We start from the raw sequence: 17620 nt of genomic DNA, 5'->3' as shown, positions 1-17620 counted from the left end.
GAATATATCGTTAGGAATATATGATTATTTTTTTTGTTTCGGAAACACTTACGTGAGTTTCCTCTGAACGTATTTTACAAGTTCGTAACACTGAATCTTGAGACGCATTATTGGTTTAGGATTACAAGCAAAACATTCCCAATATTCGCTATCACGAATCGTTGTAAATTGCTTAGATGATACATTATTTTTTATGCAAATCTAAAAAAAGTTCATTTTCTTCCGTTACGTAATTTGAAGGAATGGTAGTTCTTCAAGAAATATTTGAAATGACTAAAAACCAATTTTTTCTATTTTGTGAAATAAACGTGAGCTTTGAATTGGTATATACTCGAACGCCTCGAATGAAAACCTATTGAAGCTTTTTTGCTTTTTTTTTGGATTTTTTGTTACCTCTGTATAATTGTCATTTCCATTTCATTTTTTTTTTCATATTTTCTCCGTTTTTGGAGGGTTTCCGATTTTTTCTGTTTTCGAAGTTTCTGCCTTTCTCATTTTTTTTACCGTTTTATTTTGTTTTTCTCACCGCTCTTTGTTTTCTTTTGAGGTCCTCATTTGATTATCTAGTCTCCCCTAACTTTTCCTAATTTTTGAATTTCTCCCATATTTTTTGTTTTACAATGTTTTTTCCCTGTCCTATCTTCTTCTTCATAATTTTCCTGTCCTTCTGCTTTCTTCTATATAATTTTTTTTCTGGTTATTTCTTCTTATTTTATTCAGTCCATTTTTCCGTCGTTCCTATTTCTTTCCGAGTAATTTTTCTGGTGTCTCCTTTTTTCATTTTTTTTTCCTTTCTCCGATTTCTCAGTTTTCCTTTGATTTTATTCTCTTTCCTGTCCTATTTGTTTTCTTCTGAGGTTTTGTCTTGTTATTACTTTCTCAGTTTCTTCCATTTTATTCTGCAATTCAGTCTTTTGATTTATGAGCCTTCCCTATGTTTTTTACTATTGCTTGCGTTCCTCTATCTTTTACTGTTTTTCATGTACTTTTTCTGTATCTTTTTTTTGTTTTATTCGCCTATTCTTATTTATATTTGTTGCTTCTCTTATTTTTGGGTTTTCTTTTCGATTTTTCAGACTCCCCCTCAAGTTTCTGCATTTTTGCCATCCTTCAACTTTTTCTGTTTTTTGGTGTCTTTTTTTCTGCCTTTCCTATCACTTTCCGTATAATTTTTCTGTTTATTACAACTTGTTGTTCATAATTTTCATCTATCGTTCGTCGTATTCTCAGGTTCTCTGTATTTTTCTCTCTTCCTCAGTTTTTTTCTGTTTCTTTGATTTTCTCTATTTTCTTGTGAGGTTTTGTCTTTTGATACTTTAGTCACTTCTAGATTTTTCTGTTTTTCCTATCTCTCAATTTTTCCGATTGTCATCTCTATTTTTTCCTTCTTTTACTGCCTTCCTTAGTTTTTTTTTTATATTTTATTGCGTCTTTTTGCCTTTCTCTGTTTTCTTTCAAGGTTTTGTTTTTTGATTTTTCATCTCTTTTTCATCTCCTCCCTATATTTTCTGTTTTTTCGCTTTTCTAAATCTTTTTCTGTAATTTAGTGAGTTTTTCCTTATCTTTAATCTCTTTCGTATAATTTTTTCTACCTATCCTATCGTTTTCTGCATATTTTTCTGTTTCCCTGCTTTTATCAGTTGTTTCTCTTATTTTCGATTTATTTCTCTGCATTCTTCAGATGTTTTTTTATTTTACTCTTTTCTGGCTTCCTCTTTTGATTGCTAGTATCTCCCATCTTTGTCCCCAATTTCATATATAAATATATAGATTATAATCTCTTCGAAACAAATCGATTTCGATAATTTTTTTAGTTGTAAATTTAAAAAGGTCGAAAAAAGTATTTCAAATATTTTTTGACGATCTACCATTCCCGTAATTCGCTATATTTGAAAAACGAAATATAATATATAATTTGGTTATTTGATTTTAATCACCTTGCAAAAAACTTTAGGGCACTTGTTGCAACAAAACACTTGCCCGCCTTGGCCACACCATCTACAGTACATCTCCATGCCGTCCATATCGATACTGAAGGTACCGTTCATATAAAAGTCGAAACATTCTTTGCAAATGATGACGCTCAAAATAGGATGGACAAACACGTTTTTGAATTCGGTTAGGGCATTACTCAAGTGTTTGCAGCACGACGTACACTCGATTCTTGTATTCTGTATTCGGTTACCTGGTAATAAAATTTTAAAATAATACTAAAAAATTCAATGCTTTGTCGCGAAAAATGGAAATTTACTGTATTTTTATCAAAAAATTGAGTCTCGTCTCGAATATCGCGCAAAGGTTTTACGTAGATATTATAAGAGAGTCTTCCAAAAGAATATTTCTTGTTGCTTTTTTGAAAACCTAGCAGTGGATGGAAGAACGAGAATACCATGTAGAAAAAAAGAGTGATTTTGTGATCGATGACGATGTTATGTTTTCTCTCCGAAGAAAAATAGGTGCAGGAGCTCCAAATATTTCGATATTAACGATTAGAAAACATCGAAATCGTCTTAATAATACGAAGGTTGTACCAAAAGTAAGGGTCCCATATATTTTACAAATAGAAAACATTTTTTATTTTAGGTTATTTAAAAGTTATTGTTATCTATTTATAAATTGTTGAAAAGCTTGCACTATTGTGTATTTTTCAATATGGTGTCCTTTTTTCGGCACACTCCCGATAACGGTATTCTAGTTTTTGTATTCCTAAGTTGAAGAAAACTTCCTTCGATACGTTGAGAAAGCGTGTGACCTCTGCTCTTGAAGCTTACTGAGTGCTCCTTTAGCTTGTGGAAGAAGTTATAATCGTCGAACGGATGATGGGACCCAAAAACCCACCTAAATTTCACCAAAATATCCATTGTTCGACGAGCATTGTCGTAGAGAAACACTGCTCCCTCCGTCAATCTGTCGATTCTGGATTTTTCGCTGGAGTTTATTATAAGAGTCCCTTGTTGCATGAAATATTTAATTTCAAAACACAGTTTTTCCATCGACTTCTTCTTGTTGCCCCACTCACTCATATTATTGAAGAAACTTGCGATAATCCAACATTTCTGTCAAAGTTTTTACGATTGTACCATGGGAAGCTTCAGAAATACGTTCTTCAAGTTCACGAACAGCGACCCTCCGATCCAAAGATCACTAATCAAAAGTAGCTCACTGTTTATCTTCGAATCGGCGGTGTTTCACTCCGTTCTCTATCTAACACCTTCCCTCGAAGCTGCAGCTCATTGAGAACCTTACTTTTAATACAACCCTCGTAAATCCGAACAATGTTTGTTACGCTTAACCGACTGGGAATGACCTTTTAGACAAGTGGATAGTTTGGTATATTTGGTTGAAATGAATTATATTTGAAAATTTGTACTCACCCCATTTAAAATACTTTTTTTTAATTTTTATTTCTTCTGGAGTTAATTGAAATATCGCTGAAAATATTAAAAAAATTTAAACCATAAGCTTCCCTTTGCTATTACAAGTGAAAACAAAAAATGTAGAACTTTTATTTTTCAAATTTTTGTTTGAATGAAAAAATTTTGAAATACCTTCATCAAATCCAGTGATGGTATAATCCACTGGATCACCATCGATATTATCGTTTACCAACTCTTCTAAAAATGAAAATATATTTAAAAAATCAACTCTTCCACAATCAACATTTTCTAGAATATTATAGATAAGACATAGATAACACACACACACCGTCTGACGCGCGTTTCGATAACCAAGTTATCGTCTTCAGAGACTCAAGGTAAACCTTTACGAAACGCGCGTCAGACAGTTTAACTGTGAATGTTGATCTAGTGGTAGTATAAACAGTGTGTTCAGTATGGATGTTAACAATGGTTCCAGAAATTGGTAATGACCCAGAATCAAAGCAACAGAGTGTAAATGCCATCGTCATTTCGTTAAAAAATGTTATCGAACATGAAAACATTAGTCATTTCCGCTGATATTCACCCAAAAATCAACATTTTGAGTTCATTCCCTTAGTTCAGAGCGTCAAACAAACCTTTTATTTCAAAATGTCAAAAGGATAACGCGGACAGGAGACCAGTACTACCAAAATGACAATGCACTTGCACGTCAACAATTTTTGGCAAAAAATGGGACGGTTGCGCTGAAAAAGGACACCGATTCCACAACACTGGAAGAAATTAAGAAATAGTTGTGATAGATCACGTTATTTGTAAAAAATTTGTAATCTCTCCCTCGTAATAAATACAAGGGTTGAAAAAAAAAGGAAACAACATATAGTGCCACAAGTTTTTTCTATAAATTTATTAACTATGAACTATTTGAAATTGAAAAATTCAAATGATAAATCGAAAAAATTGAGCACTGAAATCAAATTAAATGACAGATGAGGATGTGAGGATCAAATTTTGCAAATATAAAAAGACTGTTGGCAATTTAGTTACAAAAATCTCTTCAAATAAACATAGACAAAATCGTTTACAATAAACAAAAGATTTGTAACAAATGTAAATTACCGAAAAGTCAATAGAAATTTTTTTACCGTTTTTTGTGTTAATGACTTCGTTGGTTTCTTTGAAGATCACATCTGGATACAATAAGGAGACATCGACTTCTTTTTTAATGTTATTATTCTCTGTAAAATAAATGAAAACAAACGTATCCTACATTAAAATTAATTTCTGATAGTTGTTCACTTTTACCAGATGTATCGTCTCCTTTAAATTCTTCCATAGCATCAATAAATTTATCGTCTTCCTTTCGCAGTGCAATTGTTATTCGGTTAATTCGAAATGTTCCTAGAAAAAAGTTGGTTGGATGTGTTTTAAAAGTTTCTAAACTAATTTTGCTTCACGATTATCGGCGATAAGATTTCCAAAAATAAAAATATGAATATTGTTACTATAGAGGAGAAAGTCTCGAAGATTAAAAACCTCGAATCGGCACGTCCAGGTTTGCTTCGGACTTGTAAGATGTCTCATCTTCAGGCCTTCGATGTCTTCGTCAACTTATGGAAAAAATACAACAAAAAATAACCTAAACTAAGTGGTTTTGAAAACGTATTTCCAGGACAGCGTATCGCACATTTCAAATCCCCAAAATTAAACTAGGAATACTGGTTATACTGAAATTCATTTATGATCACTCGGTACTATCAGCTCACGTTTCGCCTGAAAAGATACGCGATGAAATCGACTATGCTTGGGACCGAGGATTTTCTCTTCTTCAGGTCGACTTTCCTCCTCGGGAATGTGGAGCGACTCCACATGACTCCGTTCGGAGTTTCTCCTTCTATTCAATATAGGTTGCTTCGACAAAAACCAAAATATTACTTGTTTTGTTAATTGGAAGATATTTTTTCTTCGTATGAATATTTACAAAATCTTTTTTATAGTATAGTTATTCAGTTGGAAGCTTCCTCAAGAACTAGGCAGTTCAGGAAGTCGTGAAACAAAGCTTTGCGTACTACGCGTTACTCTGGAATGAAACTTAACCTCACACCGTTTTATGTTGCTGTAATTATAACGGTAGCCATCGAAAGAGCGTGCACAGCAAATTTTTGTATATCCGAGACGAAGTATTGGAAATTGGAAACAAGCAACAAAAAATATTGCATTAGTTTAAATACTTATTTAAATTATATAATTATCTTTTTTCTAGTTGTAATTTTTTTAAGATGTCTGCAGCCCTTAACAGATTTTGTCGATAGTACACAATTTTAGACCTTCCCGCAAAAATTGAGCCCAAAACGCCAATTCCAAAATGAGTCGTTTTTTAGTCACTTGACTTTGATCAAAAATAACAGAAAGGAAATTACAAAAACCTGTTGTCGAAAGGTTTTTTAGATTTTGAGAAAAATATAATTTCGTGTTGAGTCTTTAGCCAGTGACTTGCGATTGCAGGAGTATCGACTGAGTTTGCTGACGAATGTATTTACAAAAAAAAATGTGTGATTTTTGAACAATTTTTGTAAATTACTTCTACAAAGTCTACCAAATTTCTCAATTTGGCAACATCAAACTACAGATCTCTTCAAATCCCTATTTATACGTCTTTATCAACGGTGACGTCACAACGTTCCACCGAATTTAGAGCGCAAACTCAGTTACATCGTGTGGGTGTATCCAGGAAGTCCTCACGCCCTCGGCCCCAAAGTCGATCGATGTGTCCGGGTGCCCCCAAGAATCTTCTGTTCTGTTTTTAGTGTTGTCTATGGTTATGGCGAAACGAGGCGGCAACTTGTCGTTTCCGGATTTAAAAAATCATCGGGGATTGTGGTAATAATGACATACTTAAGTGGCAAATTGTTTTAGGGGATAACAAATTTCTAGGTTACCGCAATCGAAAAAAAATTGTGCGATGGAAAGTGATTTATATTTTAATTTATAGTGTAACTTGATAATTTTATTTATACTGGATACTGGATTTATACACATTCAAAAACACTTTCACCTTGTTTATATTTGAATAATCAATTATGTAGAATACCTCGTTGCTGTATCAAAATAAGTTTTGTCAACAATAAAAACTTGTGAGCGAGAGGTTGAAATGGGTATATATACATATATTTATATGTGTTTATACTGTAATTGCATCATTTCTATATTTGTAGTACGTAAACAGAATCATATAATAATCTAAGATCAAGATGAAACGATATTTTCAACTCATTTCTTGAACACTTAAAATTTATGCACGTGGATTATTGAAACTGAATGAATTTCAATGATATAATGAGTAATGATAACGATTTAAGCAAAACATGAACTTTGTGTAACAGAATTATTTTCAACAGTTTCTCTAACATAACATATCGTACTCTCCTTGTAAGTTTATTTTATGGTCGGATAAAAAATGTTTTATATTGTTTACATAGACGCAAATACCACTGAACGACAAAAAAAAATTTTGTAGTAACACATATTGTGATAAAATGGACCAATGCAAAAACGAAAATATAAAAAAAAATTATTGTTACACGTTAAGGTTTTTATGTTACATTTATAGAATTATATTCATTGGTAAAATATTTAATATTTATTAAAAAAATAATTTTACGTTTTTTAAATCGTATATATTGACAATATTTATAATCTTATATATTAAAAAAATTGATGATTTCCATTCCGAGTCCGTTCAGGCGTTCTACCCAACCGATTTGCTTAATTTTTTTTTCAATGAAAGGTATTGATGCACAGATCAGCCATCAACCATCGGATTTCATCTAATTTTCACCATTCGCAAGTTATACTTAAATGCGATTTCCCCCTGTACATTACTTATGGGAGTTTTTCACATACACACGTTCTATCCTCAATATCTCAGGTTCTATTCAAGATAGAGACTTCGTTTTGGTTTAAGAACACTCGCTGAAACGCCTTCTTTCTTTTGAGTTTTTGAACACTTAAATCGCTTAAGTTGGAGAGGAGCTATGCGCGGACATTCAATGTGGAGTTATGGATTTTTGTAGGTTTTTGGCAATTTTTCTACATTCAAAGATCTATATCTCAGATTCTAATATAGCCACAGAGTTCGTTTTTAATTAAGAACACTCGTTGAAACACCTTCTTTCTTTTGAGTTTTTGAACACTTAAATCGGTTAAGTTGGAGATGAGCTAGGCGCGGACATTCAATGTCGAGTTATGGATTTTTGTAGGTTTTTGGCAATTTTTCTACATTCAAAGATCTATATCTCAGGTTCTAATATAGCTACAGAGTTCGTTTTGGTTTGAGAACAATCTCTGAAATACCTTCTTTCTTTTGATGTTTTGACCATTTAAATCGGTTGAGTTGGAGAAGAGCAAGGCGCGGACGTTCAATGTGGAGTTATGGGTTTTTGTAGGTTTTTGGCAATTTTTCTACATTCAAAGATCTATATCTCAGGTTCTAATATAGCTACAGAGTTCGTTTTGGTTTAAGAACACTCGCTGAAGCACCTTCTTTCTTTCGAGTTTTTGAACACTTGAATCGGTTGAGTTGGAGAGGAGCTATGCGCGGACATTCAATGTGGAGTTATGGATTTTTGTAGGTTTTTGGCAATTTTTCTACATTCAAAGATCTATATCTCAGGTTCTAATATAGCTCCAGAGTTCGTTTTGGTTTAAGAACACTCGCCGAAACACCTTCTTTCTTTTGAGTTTTTGAACACTGAAATCGGTTGAGTTGGAGAGGAGCTAGGCGCGGACATTCAATGTGGAGTTATGGATTTTTGTAGGTTTTTGGCAATTTTTCTACATTCAAAGATCTATATCTCAGGTTCTAATATAGTTACAGAGTTCGTTTTGGTTTAAAAACACTCGCCGAAACACCTTCTTTCTTTCGAGTTTTTGAACACTTAAATCGGTTAAGTTGGAGAGGAGCTATGCGCGGACATTCAATGTGGAGTTATGGATTTTTGTAGGTTTTTGGCAATTTTTCTACATTCAAAGATCTATATCTCAGGTTCTAATATAGCTACAGAGTTCGTTTTGGTTTAAGAACACTCGTTGAACATCCTCTTTCTTTTGAGTTTTTGAACACTTAAATCGGTTGAGTTTGAGAGGAGCTATGCGCGGACATTCAATGTGGAGTTATGGATTTTTGTAGGTTTTTGGCAATTTTTCTACATTCAAAGATCTATATTTCAGGTTCTAATATAGCTACAGAGTTCGTTTTGGTTTAAGAACACTCGTTGAACATCCTCTTTCTTTTGAGTTTTTGAACACTTAAATCGGTTGAGTTGGAGAGGAGCTATGCGCGGACATTCAATGTGGAGTTATGGATTTTTGTAGGTTTTTGGCAATTTTTCTACATTCAAAGATCTATATTTCAGATTCTAATATAGCCACAGAGTTCGTTTTTAATTAAGAACACTCGTTGAAACACCTTCTTTCTTTTGAGTTTTTGAACACTTAAATCGGTTGAGTTTGAGAGGAGCTATGCGCGGACATTCAATGTGGAGTTATGGATTTTTGTAGGTTTTTGGCAATTTTTCTACATTCAAAGATCTATATCTCAGATTCTAATATAGCCACAGAGTTCGTTTTTAATTAAGAACACTCGTTGAACATCCTCTTTCTTTTGAGTTTTTGAACACTTAAATCGGTTGAGTTGGAGAGGAGCTATGCGCGGACATTCAATGTGGAGTTATGGATTTTTGTAGGTTTTTGGCAATTTTTCTACATTCAAAGATCTATATCTCAGATTCTAATATAGCCACAGAGTTCGTTTTTAATTAAGAACACTCGTTGAAACACCTTCTTTCTTTTGAGTTTTTGAACACTTAAATCGGTTAAGTTGGAGATGAGCTAGGCGCGGACATTCAATGTGGAGTTATGGATTTTTGTAGGTTTTTGGCAATTTTTCTACATTCAAAGATCTATATCTCAGGTTCTAATATAGTTACAGAGTTCGTTTTGGTTTAAAAACACTCGCCGAAACACCTTCTTTCTTTCGAGTTTTTGAACACTTAAATCGGTTAAGTTGGAGATGAGCTAGGCGCGGACATTCAATGTGGAGTTATGGATTTTTGTAGGTTTTTGGCAATTTTTCTACATTCGAAGATCTATATCTCAGGTTCTAATATAGCTACAGAGTTCGTTTTGGTTTAAAAACACTCGCCGAAACACCTTCTTTCTTTCGAGTTTTTGAACACTTAAATCGGTTAAGTTGGAGAGGAGCTATGCGCGGACATTCAATGTGGAGTTATGGATTTTTGTAGGTTTTTGGCAATTTTTCTACATTCATATATCTCAGGTTCTAATATAGCTACAGAGTTCGTTCTTTTCTATTATAATGATTTCTGATACTTATTTAATGGATTAGATTCGAGCGAAGACGGGGGTAAAAGCTAGTTTACATCTAATAAACATGCCCCGCATCTATTAAAAACAAAAACATTAAAAAAAATCACTTTAAATATCAATAAGCTCAATTTTTTTCTTTTATGAGTCGTTGTACTTTCTCTTTTTAAAAACCAACAGTAATCACAGATTCCCATCGTCCTTGATACCGAATTTCCATTGTTCTAATATCTTGGTGGAACCTTTCACCTTGTTCATCACTGATAGCTCCCAAATTTTCGGGAAAAAATGTCAGATGGGAATTAATTTTCAATGACATTCGATCACCAAGGGATTTGTAAGGGTCTAGAAGTTCATCAACTAACTGCTTTTTTGCAAAATTGTCATCGTCCACCAATTTTCTTATTTGTGGCCCAATAAAAATACCTTTTTTTTTTTAATTTGGCATCACCCAACTGGGGAAAGACTTCTCTAAGGTATTTGAATCCTTCACCCTCTTTATCCATAGCTTTTACAAAGTTTTTCATCAATTCAAGTTTAATGTGAAGGGGGGACAGTTTTGGGATTTAAATTAATTTAAATTTAAACTTAACATTTTGAGATCCCGGTACTTGCTTGCCATTTTTTTTTACATAGCGGTAATTAAATTTGGATCTACGGCCAAACAAGCACTTTAGTCCAATTCGATAATTGTTTCCCCTTCAAGGACATAATACGAGACCTAAAAAATGTTTTTTTATTTACCATGACAATTTATACTCTGTTTTTATATTGAGAGAGTAATAAGATGATAAAGAATTCGTAATAAACAGGCCTATCATATCATTTAGTAGAGAATAGACAAATTAGAATCGGAATCATAAGATGGACTGTTGCGACCAATATTCACAATAAGTGGCTCGCTAATTTCATTGATAATGTTGTCCAACTTCCACATTTTTTCTTCTTTTTTAATCGTATGATTACCTGCGTTTTCTCAGCTTCCAGGATTTACATTTTAAAAGAATTATTTTTTCTTGAAACTTCTCCCTTTATTTGTGCCCCCACACCAGTTTCATTGATATGGTGGAGATTTAACCACCGTTATTCCACGATCTTCTGCAATTTAATCAATTTCATATTTTTTAAATTTCTCTGTTTTATAGGAAACAGTTATTTTCTGAGTTAATATTTGAATTCAGCCAATTTTCTAAATCTTTTTCTAACCACTTTGATGCGGGCAATTTTTCTAAAAGTTTCGGATGATAATATGCAGTATCTATCATTAACATACAGTTCTGAGGAATAAAAACCATCATTTGTTCCAACCATTTCTCATAAACACCAATATTCTTGTCCTCATAGATTCAAAAGTCATTAAACCGCCATAAATTATTGCAAAAACCTCTCTTCAACTTGTAACCATTTCATCTTGCCAAAATTTATTTGGTATATATGTCTTTCATTGATCTAAATGTTTCATCTAAAAAAAATATACTTTTCCCTTGGATCTCATTTCTTTTATAGTCCTTCTCCATACATACTCCATACAAAAGAAAAACACCAAGATAACCTTTTATTTCCTAAGAAACTCGTCGAAAACCCTATAAAGTTTTTGTAAGGACAAATCAGGGCATTAAATAACGATAAACGGACAAGAAATAAATTCCTTATTAGTATGAGCTATAAAAAAATCAAATCGTTTACTTTCACTATCCGCAAATTAGATAATAATGATTAAACAACTTTGTTTTAAAACAATTCTTTATCTAAATTAATATTTTCCCTCTTAGCTCCCGGACTATATATATCACACGATATCACGAACTTAACCGAGTTCCGCCACCGCCAAATCGCGACGCGCACATTCAACGTCGCTATCCTAGTTCCAAATTCGCTTCCAGCGTAAATAAAAGTTTTAATTTCCATCGGGTGTTTCTGCGCTTCGGTATCCTGCTAATATTAGTCATCTGCGAAGAGTTGAAAGTAGTGCATTCGGATTCCGTGGATCGACCTCCCGAGAAGGGGTCAGATAATATAGACTTTTTCGTTGTGGTGTGAAAATTTTCAGTGACAGTTTTTTTTTTAATATTTTTGGGTTGGTGATTCATTTGAACGCCCACGTGTTAGATATACAAATTTATTTTAAACAAAAGTCTGGGTCCAACATTTACGTCTGTCATTTATACTAATTTCTGTTCATTATATTTTTATTTCCGTGAGATACTGTTAGAAGCAAATTGAAGCTTATATATACAGGGTGTTTCTAAATTCATGCGAAAACATTCAGGACCTGATTGCTCGTACAAAATTTGTTCATCCCACCCCTTATCTGAGATATCGCACTTAAAAGGTGGCGGCTAAAATTGAGTTTTTTTTTTCTTTCTAAACGTGTACTGTAATCCAAGCCACGTAGGCTACGTTCATGTATTTCGGCCAGATGTGGTTATTTTCAGAATTTATTATGAATCTTACTATATTTAACATTTCTACTTTTTTCCACTCAATTTATTAGAAAAATTATAAATTATGTTCCTTATTTTTTTTCTCTCGGCTATTGGTTTTGGGATAAAAAATATTTTCAAATAAAACAAGGATTTTGAGTTATAATTTTATTTCATAAAACTTTTTCTTGCAAAAAGTTTTGAAATGAAATACAATAAGGGTTGCTAAATTCACCCTGTTGTTGAGAATTCACGACAATTACTGAATTTCAATTTTCTAACTTTACTGAAATTTTAGAAAAAAAATAAAAACTCAATTTTAGTCACGCCTTCTAAGGGTGATATTTTGGAAAGGGGTCGGCTTAAGAAATTTTGTTATAGTAGAGACCCACCCATATTTCATGAAAAATCACCTCCTAAATTTAGAAACACCCTGTATATTCTATAAAGTCGGGATTATTTTATGTCCAGTAGAATAATCCAGATAATTTTTTTTGTCGGTTTTCAACATCAAAATGTATTTTGTATTCGTAACAAATGCAATTTCTTACAATAATAATACACAGGGTATCTCATTTTCTACTTCTCAAATTAAAAATGTTGTAACTTGTTGAAACTAGTCTCCAAGTCTATGTTTAGTTGTTTATTGACTACGCAGTATATTTTTATAATAAATATTATGGAGTGCGATTAATATGAAATTCGTATATTGTTGAAATATTATTGGAAACAAAAGTTTAAAGCCTTTGTGGCATATATCTTTTCCGACCTAGATTTTCCAACCTAGATTTTCCAACCAACCCTCAACTAATTTCTAATTGATTCTTCAGAGTCTCTACCTGATAGTCAATATTATTTTCTATGCTTTAGATTTAGTCCTTCTATTTTCTTTTCGATGTGTTCTTTCCATCGTAGTTTCGCCTCTAAGTTGGTACCCAGAAGTATTTAAAGTACGTATTCTATTAGTACACACGTGCCATCTGCTAGTGTAATTTGTTGGTTTTAAAGTTTTACATCAAAAAGGGGAAATCGTTTATGGAAATAATACTCGTGAGTTTCCTGACGGGTTCTCTGGGTACTTGTTTACAGAAATTTTCGCTTGAAGTTTTACTTGGAGAAAAAATAAAGACCAAGGCGACTTAAGATTGTAGGGGTCCTTGAAGAAGGAGTCTTGAAGAAGATATTGTCAAAAGTTTAGAATATTCCAATGTTATTCTTTCAAGTCAGATTCAAATATATTTTTTAAAAATGACATCATCTAAATGACGGCCCTCCTCTAAACGCGAATACAGATTTGTGAAAACTTTTGTCAATAAATCTGAGGTGATTCCTCCCATTTTTTGGTGCATATTTTCTTTTAGCCTTACTGATTTCTCTCGAAGATGTAGAATTTATGTTTGGAGTGTCCCCACAAAAAAAATCAAGAGGCTTTAAGTCAGGGCTACGTGGGGGCCAAGGGATCATATCTTTTGGAAATTAGTCTTGCCGTCTCTATCCCTCTAACATCGCAACAAAGCGGTGGGTGTTAACGACGGTGATGTTCTTCATGAATCTTTGAAGAAAATGAGCCAATAATTCCTTTGCTTGAGATTGATGCCCATACCGTTACTTTCGGATTATGCAGTGGTTTTTGATGTCTCATTTTTGGATTTTTTTCGGTCCAATAAAGACAAATTTGTCGGTTTACGAACCCATTTAAATGAAAATGAGCCTCATCTGAAAGAAGAATGTTGTCAAAAGTGGAAAATCGACTAAGCATTTCTTTAGTAAGTGCCAACCTTGCTCCAAAGTCGGTATATTTTAATTCCTGTGTTAACTGGAGCTTATAAGGATGCAGTTTAAGATCCAACTTTCAAAATTCGCTGTAAACTTCGTCGCGACAAGTTTAAAGCTGCCGATCGCCGTAGACACATGCGGATTTTCTCCTACTGACTCCTTTACCCTTCAATATTGTCTGTGGTCCTAGACGTTCTTCGATGACCTTTTGCTGGTGGTTTAAATGTGGAACCGGTCTCTTCAAATCGCTTAACCCATATTTTAATAAAATTTGCATTCGGAGCTTCATTAATGTGTCTTAATCTCTTATCAAAACGTATGAACCACGTGAAACGTGTGAACACAAAAAGCGTGACGCTTTCCGTCGAAGTGGCTACTAAAATTTCACGAGTGCAATTATCCAACCACGCTAGGATACCCCCGCCCACGCACCGTTTATCTCTCAAAACGAAAAAGAAGAAAAAGATCATGCAATTTGCAAGTTCTATTGGGCAACCCTGTATGAAATTTCAGAGGTCAATAGAGGCAGCAAAAGATAAAGGCGGCGAATCTACAAATCCACTACTGTGTATGGCAATGAATGTTTATCGCGTTCACGTGTTTTGAGTGGTTTGGACGTTTTCAAAATGGCCGAGAAGATGTTGAATATTGTTCAAGTTTTCTTTCACGTCAAAACCGCATGGCAATTCGAACAAATCGGTAATCTTGTGGGCTAAGTATTCCTGCAATTGCTGAATCTATAGAAATTTTATATTGCGAAAAGTGTGTGCAAAAGTAGTGTCCAATCTTATCCACATTTGGACCGGAAGAAGCTCGCAAAAATATTTGTATTGATACTTGAATGCGATTGAATATGGCTCAAACTTATAAGGTGTGACGAATCAAAAGAAACAGGATTTGAATCTGTTGAAACTGTGAAAGAAAAAGCGACGTGCTTCCTGAAGGAACTAGCAGAAGGAGACTTCCTGCACTGTAAAGATAGAGGAGGAGTATACATTGAGGGTGACAACATAAAATGTTTTACATCACCAGATTCGTCATTCATTAGCCACACCTCGTATAGTGAATCATTAAGAAGACGTAATTATTAACGAAAAAGTATTTAATTTTGACACCCACAATTTTTTTCAGTTTCGAACTTGGCAGTATTTTAGGATATAATTAGACAGAATTCTAAAGGTTGTTACAATGTCATTATCAATGGTATATATTTCTATTGTGGTCTAGGCAATTGGTTACGTGGAAAACGGAAGTTTATTATTTACTTTAAATACATGGTTGGTCATCCCGTTGTATCCTGTAGAATGAATCTACATGAGAAAATAAAAGAAGCCTTTTTCATAGTTTAACTCTGTCAAACAATTGTATCAAATAAAAATAAAAATACCGTAAGGTCAGAAAAGAAAAAAATATCTTCATAATTTGTTAACAATACCGCGTATTTCATCATCATTTTTTTGACAAAAATTGAATTTCTCATTGCATTTTGATCCTACATTTCAGTTATTCTGAATGATAGATCATCTGAACCAGCAAATCCAAAGTAAGAATATATACCTCTAGAAGGTCCTAGCTGCGTCTTGGCATACATTAATATGACTTATTTCCTTATAAATTGGGCATACGTAAAGTTCTAAAATGTCTATTAAGTATCGGTCGACCTCTACCATCACTAAACGTAACTTCTGTTCTGTATCAACCTATGTAGGTTGTTCCAAGTACTACCTCCTTTCCTAGTGTTATGTTATTCACCTCCTCCACTCCAGTGTATCTCGAAACCCATGGCTGTTTGACGATAATATGCTGTTTGCGATAACTCCTTTCCTAGTTGACCAGTCACATTTTTCAATTGCTTGGTGTGATTCCCAAGCTTTCAGTGTATAGTCCGTTATTTCTGGACTGAACTTTTTCAGTATTTCTTCTTGAGGCAAGTCCCAGATCTGAGTTTTTTTTGAAAAAAGGTTTGGTTTAACCCTCGCGATTCTTTCTTTTAACTTTTATAGGGTTTTTCTTCGGTACGTTTTCCCATAATACATCGAGATGCGGAAGATTTAGAATCACCTCTACCACACCCGTTGGTTATGCTTCTATGCATTTTGGGGGTTTAGTTTCGAATTTTGTAAAAAAAAATGAATTTAATCGGTATAAGAAATTTTTTGATTACATCCAGAATGTGGAAAAATAAAAATGAGACTATCAATATATACATATGTTTAGTTTTACGAAATGGATTTTCTAATGGATTCTCGCAACATCTGGTTAATTTTTACATCGACTTCAAATTGAAAAATAGAATTTATTATGTTTATATCAACATTTTTCAATCAGCTAAATTAGAAATATGGGAATTTATGAGTCTACTATGATGTTTGGTGTGAAAACATTGGTAATAATACGAGGGCTGCCCGAAAAGTTTTCGATCTAACAAAGAAACAGGACATTATTTTTTCCGTAATCATTTTTATTCACCAACATGGCCCCTTTTTATGTCCATTCACTTTGTCTAGCTTTTTTACTTCTTTCAAGTAATAGTTGTCAAAAATATGCATTTACGTATGTCATAACGCCCTCGCCCGATGAAACTGAGGTTAGGGAATGGGAACAATTCGCTAGGGTCCTAATTTCATGATTACGGTGGGTCCATAAATTCGGAATGCAATTCGTCAAGTTTAGACATCACCGATGTATGAGAAGGTTGCGTTATTTTTCCCTTTATTTCGGCAAACAATGATACGTAATACAATCCCCAAAGAGGGAGCCATCACTTTTCCTTTCGACGAAACCGTCTTTGCCTTTTTAAGAGCAGTTTTGCCCTTTGCAAACCACTCTTGACTGATTGTTCATTTCGAAAGTATCGTGGAAGATCCAGTTTATGAATCAATGAAAAAATCCGGACCATTTTGCTTGAACCTCGTTAATAAGGTCTGAAAACGGTTCATTTGATTACACTTTTGATTCGCGGCACCCAACACGCGCATAGCAAGCATTATTCTCCATTCAAAATATGACAAGTGCATTCTTTTGATATGCCGATAGCCTCTTCTATCTCTCTAACCTTAATCCGACGGATTAATTGTGAATTTTTTCGATGATATTTTTGGTTATCGCAGTTTTGGGCCGCCCCAAAGCTTGTCGTCAATGCTGATACAGCCACGTTAGAATTTAACTATTCACAAGTTGACGCTCGTAGATTATGGTGCAGGGTCTTTTGTACACATTGTCTAACTCTTTCATTTGCGTTGGCGAATTGATTTTCAAAGGAAAATATTTAATCACAACTCGATACTCAATTTTTTCCATTACCACAACTCACTTATACAATTGTCAAACATAAAATAAGCGTCCAAGATTTCCTCTAGCAGCAAAATCGCGTGTATTCCATTCCATTTTACCTTATTGGTAATTGAAGCAAGCGGCATTAAACTTTTCGGCTCCGAAAAGCTCTGCCCTTTCCTGTATTTTAACCGAGTTTGGGGGTTTCAGGACAACGAGTTTCGAATCTTAAAAACTATCTACAGATTTTATAAGAACTATTTGAAAATTATTCAGTGAAATAACTGCTGTGATAGTTTCATCGTTATATTTTGTCGTTGAGTGCGGTTTTTCGAATAATGCCAACAATGACAACGCACGGAGGTGTTCTTTACTACGTAGTACAAG

General features: G+C 33.7%; 2 protein-coding genes across 2 annotated transcripts in view; one reads left to right on the top strand and one right to left on the bottom strand.

Annotated features, from left to right (window-relative positions):
- The window catches only part of LOC130452739 (uncharacterized), a 34152-nt gene that overhangs the window by 6373 nt on the left and 10159 nt on the right, over positions 1 to 17620 (bottom strand). The window contains exons 2-7 of the mRNA XM_056792156.1: positions 4683 to 4778; positions 4523 to 4615; positions 3549 to 3614; positions 3375 to 3431; positions 1938 to 2185; positions 53 to 201 (exon numbers count right to left, since the gene is read on the bottom strand). Coding sequence (XP_056648134.1) covers positions 53 to 201; positions 1938 to 2185; positions 3375 to 3431; positions 3549 to 3614; positions 4523 to 4615; positions 4683 to 4713 — 644 coding nt within the window. The 5' untranslated portion in view covers positions 4714 to 4778. The remainder of the gene's footprint in view (positions 1 to 52; positions 202 to 1937; positions 2186 to 3374; positions 3432 to 3548; positions 3615 to 4522; positions 4616 to 4682; positions 4779 to 17620) is intronic.
- LOC130452744 (uncharacterized) overlaps positions 1 to 17620 on the top strand; it is a 111132-nt gene that overhangs the window by 83628 nt on the left and 9884 nt on the right. The gene's annotated exons all lie outside the window — the stretch shown is intronic.

The sequence above is a fragment of the Diorhabda sublineata genome, chromosome 2 (genome assembly GCF_026230105.1).
Source record: "Diorhabda sublineata isolate icDioSubl1.1 chromosome 2, icDioSubl1.1, whole genome shotgun sequence".
Classification (NCBI taxonomy): Eukaryota; Metazoa; Arthropoda; class Insecta; order Coleoptera; family Chrysomelidae; genus Diorhabda; species Diorhabda sublineata.
The sequence above is the reverse complement of the archived record's forward strand: the minus strand, read 5'-3'. Positions and strand labels throughout refer to the sequence as shown.